Here is a 13,287-nt window from a genome sequence, read left to right as displayed (position 1 = left end):
GGGTAGCAATACATCTACCTTGCAGAATTGTAGTAGGATTGAGGTACTGCGGAGGCCTAACACTACCTAATCAGTATAGGTACTCAGAGGTACTTAGTAAATGGTGGTAGTAATAGTTTATCCTGTGCCCTTCATTCACAGGGGTCTGGGGTGGAGGTGAGGGAACGCGGCGCCCCGCCCCAACCGTGTCTGGCTCAGGGCTCCTCCCCCCACGGCTGGGAGGCATTGGCTCCGTGCCACGTGCCATGCTGCTGACTGGAGCGCTGATGAAATCCCCTGATTGAGGAGCCTCGGCATCCTGGCCCACAGCAGGGCCAGCAGCATTTAGCACAATGTGCTTGGACCCCTCATCAAGTTGTTTTTCAGAACTGCCCTTTTCGGGGGCCTGGGTGGCTCAGTCCTTAAGCGTCTGCCTTCGGCCCAGGTCATGGTCCCAGGGTCCTGGGATCAAGCCCTGCGGGCTCCCTGCTCAGCGGGAAAACCTGCTTCTGCCTCTCCCACTCCCCCTGCTTGTGTTCCCTCTCTCGCTATGTTTCTCTCTGTCAAAAAAAAAAAAAAAAAAAAAAAGAACTGCCCTTTTCAAGGTCTTGTCCCCTTTCGTCACCTCTCTCCGGCCCCTTCTCTGTGGGTCCGTGCCAGAGAAGGGAAGTAAAGCGGTAACGGGCTTCCCTCCCTCGTCCTCCAGAGAGAGGCTGACAGGAGGCACGTAGAGGCAGCTTTCCGGGCAGCAGATGCGGCTCACACAAGCCCTGGCCACGCAAGGTGGCTGCAGCCCCCTCCGAGAGGCTAAAGTCTCCGTGGGCGCCCGACGATCTCCCCTCGGCAGAGCTCTGCCGGGAAACGCGATTAAAGTGGCACTCCGTGTATTTTTCCAGCTTCTTGGACCCACCTGGTAAAAATAAAATAAAATAAATAAAGGAGCCCGGGACGGAACCGTCGTTATTTTTCAAAAGGGCGGGGGGGGGGGTCACATGACTCCGAGTAACCGTTTCAGCGAAGTGGCTGCAAGTCGGAGTTTGCTGCAGAGCCGCCCCCTCCCGGCGGGGGCGCTGACGTCACGGAAAAGCCCCGGCGCGGGCCGGCCGGCGCGCTATAAACGGCGGGCCCGCGGCGGCTGCGGGCGGCGGCACGGACGGCGGGTACAGCGCGAGCACCCCGCGCTCGGCGGCCCCGGTATCGCAGCGCGCACCCACGCAGCACACGGGGCCTCGCGGGCGCCCACCCGGCTGAGCCAAGTAAGCGGGCGGTTTGGGAAGGGGGTCCCCCCGACGCCGGGCGGGGGGAAGTGCGCGGGCACGGAGTGGGCGTTCCCGGCCCGCAGAACTTTCTAAGTTGAGAAAAGAGCCCCTGCAACTTGCCGTCCGCGCTGTGGTTTTCTGGTCGGGGGCGGGGGGAGGCAGAGTTTAAGGTGCAAAGGATGCCATTTGTCATCAGGTTCCTTATTTCAGTTCACTAGGAGGGTCACCTCCTCCTGCAGGCTCTCTGCTCAGAGGGCAGCCCTCATTTGATACGTCATGCTTTTGTTGTTTGAATGCCAGCCGGCCAATTGAGGCACGGCTTAATGAGATTGAGAAAGCGGCCGGTCATCCCCGTTAGTGGCCGGCGTGTTGGGGTGTGGAGTGTGGGTGGGAGTCTAGGAAGGGGAGTGTGCGTTTCTCACTCTCACGAATGATCTTGCTTCTGAAAAATGAGAAGGCTTCTACTTCATCTCAAGTAGCCTGAGAGAACAAAGCTCCGTGCAAGGGGATGGAGGCTTGCAAAGGGAAAGTTGGAGCAAAGTTGTTTCACGGCATTTAGGAGGGTCTTTGGCCTTCTGATTTTCCTCAGGAAGGTGGAAATCGGAGTTAATTGAAGAACTCTCGGGGTGGACGTGGTTTAATGAGAGTGAAGCATTTTCTCTTGACAATTTGATAGGTCGGAACGTGAGCAGGTCATTTGCCTGCGGGAGCAACAGGGCTTGGGGCTGGGACTTTTTTTTTTTTTTTTTAGATTTATTTATTTATTTGACAGAGAGAGAGACACAGCGAGAGAGGGAACACAAGCAGGGGGAGTGGGAGAGGGAGAAGCAGGCTTCCCGCCGAGCAGGGAGCCCGATGTGGGACTCAATCCCAGGACCCCGGGATCATGACCCGAGCGGAAGGCAGACGCTTAACGACTGAGCCACCCAGGCGCCGGGGGCTGGGATTTTTGAAACATGATTGTGGGCAAGAGGGCAGAGCTGAGGCATGAACCTCAGACAAATTCTTTTTTGCCCCCAAATTAATAGCTTATTCGGGCAGCTGGAGAGCATCAGGGCAACTTTACTTTACTAAACATGGAAGTTCCAATAAGTGCTTGTCCAGTGCAGCCAGAGGGAGTGAGGTCATTGCCACGTGTTTCCCACCCAGGCACGAAAGCCCGCTGGACGCTGGTGCAATGAAGAGCCATGTTTAGACAAGAGCAGCTAACCTGGCCAGCTGGTCCCCAGCTCCATTAACTTGTTGCTTTTCGAGCCATCTCCGAAGGCTGCTGGTTTCCTTGGGCTGCCTGTGTGTCAGTGCCGAGTGGGCTTCCTGAAGGCTTGCTCAAGGATGGAGAAAGCAGGGGGGCGCAGTGGGTGTTGTTCACGGTACTTTTTTCTTTTTGTGAACGACAGTCTGCCTGAGGAGCTGGTTACTAATTGAAAGCCTCTTGGATTTGGGGAGAGTTTCCTTGGGGTTCCGATGTCAGGGTTACTTGGGTGTCACCCCATTTGCTGAGATACCATTGATGACTGACTGTGTGGTGAGCCCCCCCAAGCTCCCGCTCACTGATGCATACCTCTCGGCTGCTCTGCTCTGCAGGACCCAGCGATGACCCTGAACAACGTCCCCATGCGCCAGGGCACTGTGGGCATGCAGCCGCAGCAGCGCTGGAGCATCCCGGCAGATGGCAGGCATCTGATGGTCCAGAAAGAGCCCCACCGGCACAGCCTGCGCAGCCGCCCCCCCCACCGCCCCCGAGGACCACTGCCGCCGGAGCTGGTCCTCTGACTCCACAGACTCGGTCATCTCCTCTGAGTCAGGGAGCACCTACTACCGGGTGGTGCTCATAGGGGAGCAGGGGGTGGGCAAGTCCACTCTGGCCAACATTTTTGCAGGTGTACATGACAGCATGGACAGCGACTGCGAGGTGCTGGGAGGTAGGTGGCCCAGCCCCAGTGGGCTTCTGTCCATCAGCAGTGGTCCCGTCTGAAAGAGCAAGGGGGTGGGTCGTTTATCTGCAGAGTTGGGAGTGGTGATTATGCGTCCCTGGTACTGGCTGGGGAAGCTGAGTCCCCAGAAAAGCCCTGGCATGGGCCCTCAGGACGAGAAAATGAAAATGCTCCTAGATGGAACCCAGGCCAGAAAGGGAATTTCTTAGATACCAGCTCCGCGGGGACTGGGGGTTAGACTGACTGAGGACGGCAGAGTCAGAGGGTCAGGATCCCACTTCTGGCTTTTGCCAACTCTGACCTGGACTTTTCAAGAGCTCCGTATGGTCACAGCTTTTTTGCATGGTTATACCTAAAACCAAACAGATTTGAAAAACTGTTAGGGTAGATTCATCAGTTTCCACCATTGTTAGAGGCTTTTAAGGGTGTAAAATAGTTTAATATCTATATTTGAAATAGTGCAATATTAATTTTTTAAGCATAACAGTGGTGATATATGTGTTTGTATATGTACAGGTTTTCAAGACAATGTTCCATGTACAACCTCACTTAAGATATTTAAGACTCGCCTGTTTGCAAAACGGATTTGAGGTGACATAGTCACAAAAATGCATGTGTTCCTCAAATAGATGTATGAGGATCCTGATCATCAGTGGTATTCATAGAGTGACTTTCAGCCACAGCTTCCGTCTTAGCATACGTGACAAGGGGAGCTACAGGTCCTTATTTGCAGCTATAGACATAAAGGAAGAATCCTCCAGTGCTTGCCCGAGTGGCATGGTCTGTCTGTACTCTCACTTGCAACTCACAGCTGAATCACAGATTCCCAGGGTAGGGAACTGCCTCAGTGATGAGTTGGTTCTGCCCTCTGCTTGACGCACAGGAGTCCTGCGCCTTCCTCCCTCCTGTCAGCCCATTTCGGCCCACCGTTTCCTCTTGATTGTCTCCAGGGTCAGAGAGTTTACTGCTTCACGTGGCAGCTCCTGATCTGGACTGTAAATGATGACTCATTGATAGAACGTTGATTTCTCTCCTCACTTCTGGAATCTCAGGGACGCTAGCTAAACGAGAGTCAAGGTTAAATAGGGTCAGTATTGGAAGGCTGATTTTCTCTCTTTGTAAAGGCTGGTGGGTGACTGTTGGTACAGGAGAAAGGGAGGGAGGAATGAATATCTAGAATGCACGTTTGCAATCGAGAGGCGCTTTATTTGGTACCTTATATCTGCTACTGTTTATTTTGGTACTTATAAAATTCCTGTACTCATAGGAGTAAACTGAGTCTCAGGGACACCAAGTAGCTTACCTAGAATCAGTGGGGTAGCTGGAATTAGAGCTCAGGCCTTTGTCATCTTCATTTGGTGGCGTTTTTACACTGCCATTGACAGGGAACCTGCTATGTGCCGGACACTCTACTAAGTACTTCTCCTAAGTTTTTTCTGATAAAACAAAAATCGAGTCAATTTTGTATTAATATCCCTGTTTTACAGGTGAAGAAATGGAGGCTTATGACATCACGTAACTTTCCCAGTGTGATAAAGCTAGCCCGTGGTCTGGCTGGGAGTCAGACCTGGTTGTGTGCATTCACAGTGCCCAGCAACCCCTGGGTTTAGCTTCCACATGCTGTTAGTAGCCAGGTGCACGCCTGGCTCTGTGCTAGGCTCTGGGGTGCCCAGTGATGTGTAAGATGCAGTATACCCTCTCAGGAAGGAGTGAGGTGTCAGTGGCTGTTAATTCAGAGCAGGGTGAAATTGGTGAATACCATAAGAAGTGGGAGATTGACAGAAGGAAGAGATCAGGAGTTTTGTTTTTTGAGGGAGGTCTTGAAAAAGTTAGTGGGTAGCAGACTTTCAAAAATGTCCATTAGAGTGGAGTGGTACTTATCTGGGGGGTGGCATCCCCATAGGCATAGAGTGTTAAGAAGACTGACTCATACCCGGAATTTGGGAAGGCAGGCTTCTATGTTTGGGAGAACTCTTTATTTAAAGTGGGGAGGGAGAGGGAGAATCCTTATCTCCTCAGAGAATCTTTGTCAGGATTTCCCCATTGACCCAGCCTATCTAATGTGTCCTATTTGAGTAACTTAATTTATACTGTCTAGGATTACATCTCTTATCTGTAGGCAGCTGTTGGAATCACTAGTGGCTTCATGTTCCAAAGAAGAAGGTTTTCCAAAGCATGCCCCCACATTGTTCTTTTTTCAGCCTTAACCATTAAAAAAAAAAAAAAAAAAAAATCCTCTACACAATACTCTATCAGAATTTCTTCTAATAAAGATGTTGTTACAGCTATATTGCAATAATCTATGACTCTCTCTACACATTTAATGCCATTCATTTACTCATCCCTTCATTCGTTCCTAAATAGTTACTGAACATACACCATGTAATTCAGTGACTCACTACAGGGACGTCAAAGAGTCCAAGGGCTTCCCCCTAGAGATGCTTACTGTATGTGCGATAGAGACAGATATACACTATCTGTACACCAAGATCGGGTGTGGTGAGTGTTTTGAAAGAGGTACAAGGACAGTGCTGTGGGAAATTAGAGGAGGAAAGATTACTTCTGGCTGTGGAGGTCAGAAAGGGGTTCATGGAAGAGGTGGTCTCTGAGCTGGACCCTAAGAATGGCCTGGGGTTTGGAAGGCCTGGGGTGGGTGGGAAGGTACAGCACCTGCACATGCAGAGTCCGGAAGGAGCACTGGACTGCAGTCTGTCGGTGTGGGTTGGGAGCCCAGCTTTGACGCGGATGTAGCTGAGCGCGCTCGTGCAAGGGACTGACCCTCCTCAGACCTCCCTGTTAGTGAAACAGGGACAAATCCGCTTCACAGGACGATAGAGGAGTCAAGGAGAGAACATCTACTAAGCATGTAGCCCAGTGCCTGGCATGTAGAAGTACGGAATGAACGTGTATGGAATGAATGTTAGAGCTGATTCTGAATCTACTGTGTCCGTTCCCTGGACTTACCTTCCCAAACTGGCACTTCGGTCACTTCTGGTCCCCATCCACCCTCATCCTACTCTTGGCCAGGGCCCTGTGAGAGGCTGCAGGAGGTGAGGACAGTGTTCCTAGAGCAGGTGTTCCTTCAGGGCCCCTTGGCATCTCCTGGGCTAGGAAAGCTGAGAGCCATTGAGAGTTTTGGGGGAGAGGCATGTCAGAGCCTCAGAGCTTTTGAGAGGCTGCAGGAGCCCGTTCCGGCGTGAGAGAGAGCGCGCCTGTGCCGGTTCCACACAGCACTTGAACCAGTCCTGGGCCAGAAGGCCCTCCACGCACAGTGGGGGTCAAATGAAAGACAGGTTAAGGTGACCTAGTCCAGGGAAGATAGCGACTGTCACCCAGTCATCGGAGCTCCATCCCACCCCCTGAGGATGATCTCTCTTGTTACACGGTGTGTGCACGTGCACCCCCAGCTGTCGTCGAGAGCACGGGAGCAAAGAGGACTCCCCCAGACCCAGGGTCCTGAAAAGCCCTACAAGCCAATAGGCCTCAACCCTTTCTCTACACACCTCAACCCAGGGCAAATTTCAAAGGACTCTTCTAGAATTCATATTCTTTTATCTCCCCTCTCCCCACCCGATTAGCTCTTGAAAAGGCTAAAAGGTGAGTGACAAGGGGAGGAAGGGAAACTAGAGCTTCGGGTGCAGGCTTGGCCCTCTCCGTTAGCAGAGGGCCAGAAAGCAGGAGGCTTAAGTGTGTCTGAAGAATCCGTGGGCCCTGTCGCCAGAGGCAGTATATAAACCTAGGTGTGGGGCATACGTGGTGAAGCAGGGTGGAGACACGTTGTTTTCGGTTCCTGGGTTTGCAGCACAATGATTTCAGGCAGGGGTAAGTCCAGCAGTCTTGCAGAACAGCAAAGCAGTTAGGCATCTACCTTTTAAGGTGTAATCCTTAAACCACTTTCTCTCTAGGCTAATGTTCTGATATCTCGTAAACCAAGGGAAGGTTCGGGTTTGCCTTCCCCCTAGCTGTTGCAGTGTGGTAGGTATGTTTCTCTTTGAACTGCTGGGGACCCAGGTGAATCCTTTGTACCTGCTTTTGGGTGGTGAGGCTGACCGACAGAGAAAGTGCTGTTTTGGATTTCCTGAGCACAGGGAAAGCTTTCAGAGAAAAGAGAAGAAGCCCAAGGTAGCAAGGGGGCAGGCAGCCGGCCCCCCTTCTGTGCTGCTCAGGCTCTGACCATTTCCATTTGGCTGTATAAATATGCCTGGTGGGTCATACTCTGCAGTAATGCACTCTGGTGACTGTGCATCCTGCTGTGATCCCGTTCGTGCTGCAAGTTGTGCATGGCAGACAGGATGGGCTTAGAAGGCTTTTAATCCCCCAGGGGGGGCACCGTTACCATTGATTAGAATGATACCTTGTGGAGGCAGGGAGACTGACAGCAAGACAGACCAACAGAAAGTTGACCATCCCTGGTTAACTTTCTTCTCATTTGTCCGTGTTTTCCTTCCTTTCCCTCCCCTGATTCCATTTCCTAGATGAAGAAACATTTAAACAGGAGCATTACTTTTAATAAACCCCTTATTCCTATAAAACAAGAAAGGCTCTGGTTTCCCCAAGTAGCACTTTTAAGCTAGGTTTTAGCTATGGTAGGAAATGCCACATGTGGCAAGAACCAGCTTCCTCTATCTGAACAAGTGATGACAACAGCTAATATTTATTGCCTTTCTACTTTGGGCCCAGGCTTAACATAGGTAATTGTCATGCAGCCTTAAGGCATGAATATGGTTATCAGTCCCATTTCATAGATGAAGAAATTGAGGCCCAGAGCACTTAAATGGTCCAGAGGCACATAGTTAAAAAGGGATGGCATCCAGATTCTAATCAGGTGTGCTTGTGCTTATAGCCCCAGTGCTATAGTTCTCATTCATTCGATAAGCATTTGCTGACCACCTGAAGTATGCTGAGCACTGCCCTATGTGGGTGGGGGGGGGGGGATGTAGCAGTAAACACAGATGCAGATCTCTGCCTTCACATTCTGTGGGTGAGAGGGACAGAAAATAATAAATGGATTGCATGTTAGGTACCTTTAAGTACAATGAAGAAAAACTGGAAGGGAGTAAAATATTGGTAGGGAAGATGTATTGCAATTTTAAGTAGATGGTGAGGGAGCGCTTCTCCTGGAAGGAGGTAAGGGCGCAAGCCTTTTGGATTTTCCAGAGAACAGATTTAAGGCAAAAGTAGCAGCAAGAAAAATGGTAAAAAAAAAAAAAAATCATTATGAAAATCATCATTTTCAAATGATGAAACTCAAAACAGGAAACCTCACTGTGAAAATAGAGTGGGGATGGGTTTGTTTGTATGCAGTTGATGGGAATCACTTCTGCAAAATCCCAGTTAACTCAGCCAACCATACCCCCCACCTGATTTCTGTGGGCTGGAGCTGCTCTGGCCCATCGCACTGCTCACTCTTCATCTATACTCAGACTGGGCTCAAGTGCCGGGAGGAAAGTTTCCATTACCAAGTGGAGCTGGAGGCCGCACTTAAGGCTGTACTTAAGATGGAAAAAGAAAAGCCTGTTTATTCCTAGGGAACTGTACTCTAAGGGAGAACCTCAGCCAAGACAGGGATAGTCTCAAGGTTTTTTTCTTGCGTGTCTCAAAACAGGAAAAATGTCTCTGAGCCCAGAGCTCCTGAAATTGCCAGTGAATGTCCAGTAATCCCCCCACTGAAAGGTACAGTGGATTTCCATGTGAGGCTTACGAATGAGGCTTACGGTTCCCTTGGGTGATTCTCAAGCCATCATCCATTGAGTCGGAGTCAGAAGCTCTCAGTTTATCCTTATAGATGGTTTTCCTAGAGCAAAGGTCTAGGAATGATGAAAACGAAAGTCTTCATTTCAAGTGGCTCAGTGAGACACATTCAGAAGACATAGGTGTTCTGCTCAGGAAGTACTGGAGGAACATGTAGAACGTTGTGGAAGGTGATTAAGAAATAGTAATGTGCCTTTGTGAGTATCTGCATATTTGCATAATTAATTGCATATTTAGTAGGCTTATTTTGTAACATAATTTCCTACATGACGCTCAGGTAAAAGTGTTGCCTATTTTTCTGACTCCAGTACTCCTGTTCTTTTCCAGAAGATACCTACGAGCGAACACTGATTGTTGATGGGGAGAGTGCAACAATTATACTCCTAGACATGTGGGAAAATAAGGTATGCAGAACCCGAAGCTCTCTGTAAATTCCTTCAGGGCTTGCCTTTCCAACAGGCTGTTTGGTGCAAGGGTGACCTTGTCCTTTTCAGTGTTCTAGGTGAGGTGGGCTCATTTTCTTGATTAGCTTTTTTTTTTTTTTCTGAAGTAGGAGACTATTCTCAAGAAGAGGTCATTCACAAATGAGCTCTGAATAATAAGCAAGTTGCAGTGATTTGCCCTTACCTTAGTTCTGTTAAAAAAAGACACAAACGTCTATCTGCTTTAGGGAAAGTGCCAAGAAGGATGGATGATCATTTAAAGCTATATAAAACCAGATTATATGAAGTTGACATTGTTAATACTCGTCTTCAACGTTTGCTTTTTAAAGATTTGGGGCTTCTGAGCCTCTATGCTAGACCTTCTCTTGGTTGGGAACCCTCTTCTCACAGAAGGATTCGAAATTTCATCAGTTGGGAAAAGGCAAAAGGGAGTTGTTGGAAGTCAGAGGGCTCATTTTTGGCAGATGAGCTAGAAATGGGAAATGTGGTTTGGCAAAGTCGTCATATTAATTTATCAACTCAGGCTGTAGGAGGAACTGGATAGTAAAAACCTTGGTTTACACAGATCGCTTCTTTGTGAAGGATGCTTCATTTCCCAGGCGTGCCCGAGCTCAAGGAGTTTCTTCCCGTTTTTTTCAGGGGGAGAATGAATGGCTCCAGGACCACTGCATGCAAGTCGGGGATGCCTACCTGATTGTCTACTCCATCACAGACCGTGCGAGCTTCGAGAAGGCATCTGAGCTGCGAATCCAGCTCCGCAGGGCCCGGCAGACCGAGGACATTCCTATAATTTTGGTGGGCAACAAAAGTGACCTGGTGCGGTGCCGGGAAGTGTCTGTATCAGGTAAGAGGGGTGGTGCCACAACAGGGAGACCCTCTCGGGGTCACCTCCTTTTCCTTCACCTGGGGGCTCTTTTCTTCTTCTTCCATGAAGCTGGCACCAGGGACTCATTATTAAAATGCTCCGTGGAGTTCTGTGTAGAAGACGCCAGCGTTCCCAGCAGATGATCCCTGTGCTGATGGCCGCCCCCTTGTCCATCTGGGCTACTTGCTGGATTCCCGTTTTCCCCAGCCTGGAATTGCTTGAGGGAAAAGGTTATGCTGGGGCGGGGGTTGGATTTACTGGCACTCCCCAACCTTTTCTTCTTGTCCTTTTCTCTTCTCTGGGGAGCTCTTAGGAGTTCAGGGAAATAGAAGTAGTGTCTTCATGTAAGAAGGATGGGAACTCTGGTGTGGGGGGGTTCTGTGGGAGTTTCCATGAGAATGAGAATTCCACTCTGGCTGCCTCTGGTTCCTGGAGACCCTAGGAACACCCTCCCACCCCCTGCCTTTTGCTTCCTAAGTTTCATTGAAGGCATCAATCTGATGGTGTCACCTAGACATCTTCATGCTTAGCTCAGGGATATCGCCTATTTGCCAGGGGGCGGGGGAGCCCTTGAGATTTTATTGTCCACGTACAGATTTGGTTCCTGGTACAATGGTAAAAATTAAAACCCTGCATTGTCAGGCCCCACTCAGGAGGAAAGAAACCTGATGAAGACTTAATGTCTACAACTAGCTTGGGAATGTCTTACTCTTAGGCGATGACTGTCTACACTGCATTTTTTTCTAAGCCAAACTGGGATACACGGTCAGTGAACACAGCGCAACTTTCGACACGGAGGCCGCTCCAGAAAAGCTTGTATATACAGCTTGCTGGAAACTGCCTTGTACATTTGTGAAATCAACATTTTTTCAAAATAACCTCATCAGAGCTTTAACATCGTTTTTTAAGAGAGGAAAGTCAAAGAGCAGGGTTGTTTTTCAATTCGGGGAAACCGAGTCAGCAGAAAGCATTAAGAATCCGAGCGTGAGGATGAAGCAGGCCTGGATTCACTTCTGCCGCTTATAGGCTGTGTGAACTCCCTCATGTTTTTAAAAGATCACCCCCGACCTCAGTTTCTTCATCTGTCTGGGAGGGAGAATGTGTTTTTCCAGTAACATGGTAAGTGCAGTAAGTGAAGGCTGTGGTTTTACTGAGTTGATGTTACCGTGGCTGATGCAGTTGGACCGCCACACAGTGCATCTCTGGTGGACCAGCTCTAGAGCCCCCCTCTCCTGCTTGCGGGAAGCTTCCTGTGACTGCCTCCGTGTGTGCTGGGAGGACACGTGTCACCACCACGTGGCCGCCTGACCTAGAGCTGCCCGGAGACAGCTCCGAGTCCGGAGCCCGCTAGCTTGGCCTGGGCCATGGAGCCCCTCTGACTTTCTTCTCCCCTCTTTTCCTCCCCAGAAGGGAGAGCGTGTGCTGTGGTGTTTGACTGCAAGTTCATCGAGACGTCGGCGGCTGTCCAGCACAACGTGAAGGAGCTGTTTGAGGGCATCGTGCGGCAGGTCCGCCTCCGACGGGACAGCAAGGAAAAGAATGAGCGGCGGCTGGCCTACCAGAAAAGGAGGGAGAGCATCCCCAGGAAAGCCCGGCGCTTCTGGGGCAAGATCGTGGCCAAAAACAACAAGAATATGGCCTTCAAGCTCAAGTCCAAATCCTGCCATGACCTCTCTGTGCTCTAGGCCCCCAGAGTCACCCCAGATGTCCCCCTATGGACATCGTTGAACACCATTGGGACCGATAATCTATATTAGATTGGATCCTTAAGTAGTATTAGATAAGGCTTCCCCCATTGTAGCTGGGAATTAGCTTGTTAGCCTCAAGGGCAACATCATGCATGGGAAACGAAAGATCTTTGTAAAATCAGTATTTATTTACAGGAAAAGCCTGACCTTGTTACTTGAACACCCGAGACTCATCAGAGGATGTGCTTGGGGTTCACATGTGTTTGCTCTCTCCTCTGGATAGTAGAGAATTGAAGCCTACAAAAGAATGCTCAGAACAAGAACTTTTTGTTAGTAAAATGTCACCCAGTGTTCCGCTACACGAATTTGAGGCCAGTGGGCCATAGACAAAATACAGGAAAGCCGTCAAAGGATTTATCCAAAGGAGGGTGAATTTCTTTCTCTGTACCTTATATTCATGGAGCTAGGATTGTAGAACCGGGCTCATCATAATCATGACTATTATTGCTCCATCAAGCTGTGAAAAGAAATGGTGGACCTTCCTGGAAACTAAAGCTTAGCCAACAATTTTTGTTCCATGCCCATGGTTGGGGATCCAGAAATTTGTAGAATTGGGAACTGATAGGGGTACCACTTTTGGGATCAACAATCCTATTTTGGCTTCTGTGTCTTAAATTTTTTGTTGAGGAGAAAATTACTTAAATCAAATTCTACTTAGTCAAGCCACCTTTTGTGTTTTCATTGTTTTTAAAGTCTTGGGGCCATCATGAATATATTTTAAAAATCTGAATTGTTGATAACCTGGATTGCAAAATGCCAAATTATGAAATATAATCAAAGGTCTGAATTTTTATAAAACACAAAACATAAATACTTCAGTATTTTGGGTTGACCCTTGTATGCCACAGCTCTGCTCTATTTATTGTTATTTTGCAAAATAATAACCATTTTAACATTTGATAAAGCATATTTATGAACATATTTCTTAATAGGAAAAATGTCCATTTTATTACCATTTTCTATCTTTTTCATAATATGCAAGTTTTTACCTATATGTCTTATAATAAAAGAAATAAAATCTTTGGGAAAAAAAGGCATTCTTAAATGTTTTTTCCTCCCCAAATAAGACGATTATGATTCTTTCCATTTGCTTTTAGAGCAAGCACACTCTACAGAGACATACCTGTTATTTTATTTCTTCTTTTTATTGGTGGTGGCCCCATTGTTATTAGTTTCAAAGACTATCCCTGACATCTCTCCTTCGGAACCATGATTCACAATAATGCAGAGTTATTTCTGGCTAATACAGTTGGGAAGTATTTGGGGTCCTCTAAATGCTAAGTTACAATAAAAGCCAGATTGATCTTT

The 13,287-nt window shown here is 48.7% G+C and overlaps 1 protein-coding gene across 1 annotated transcript; it reads left to right on the top strand.

The window, feature by feature from the left end:
- Positions 1–1,103: 1,103 nt before the first annotated feature.
- On the top strand, positions 1,104–13,025 carry GEM (GTP binding protein overexpressed in skeletal muscle). Its single transcript, XM_027570796.2, is given in 6 exon segments — positions 1,104–1,235; positions 2,823–2,963; positions 2,965–3,160; positions 9,251–9,327; positions 10,006–10,210; positions 11,639–13,025. Coding segments are annotated over 5 exon segments (888 nt in total). The 5' UTR covers positions 1,104–1,235; positions 2,823–2,831; the 3' UTR covers positions 11,917–13,025.
- The last annotated feature ends 262 nt before the right edge of the window (positions 13,026–13,287 follow it).

Source organism: Zalophus californianus, chromosome 4 (assembly GCF_009762305.2).
Source record: "Zalophus californianus isolate mZalCal1 chromosome 4, mZalCal1.pri.v2, whole genome shotgun sequence".
Taxonomy (NCBI): domain Eukaryota; kingdom Metazoa; phylum Chordata; class Mammalia; order Carnivora; family Otariidae; genus Zalophus; species Zalophus californianus.
This window is presented reverse-complemented; position numbering and strand designations above follow the sequence as displayed.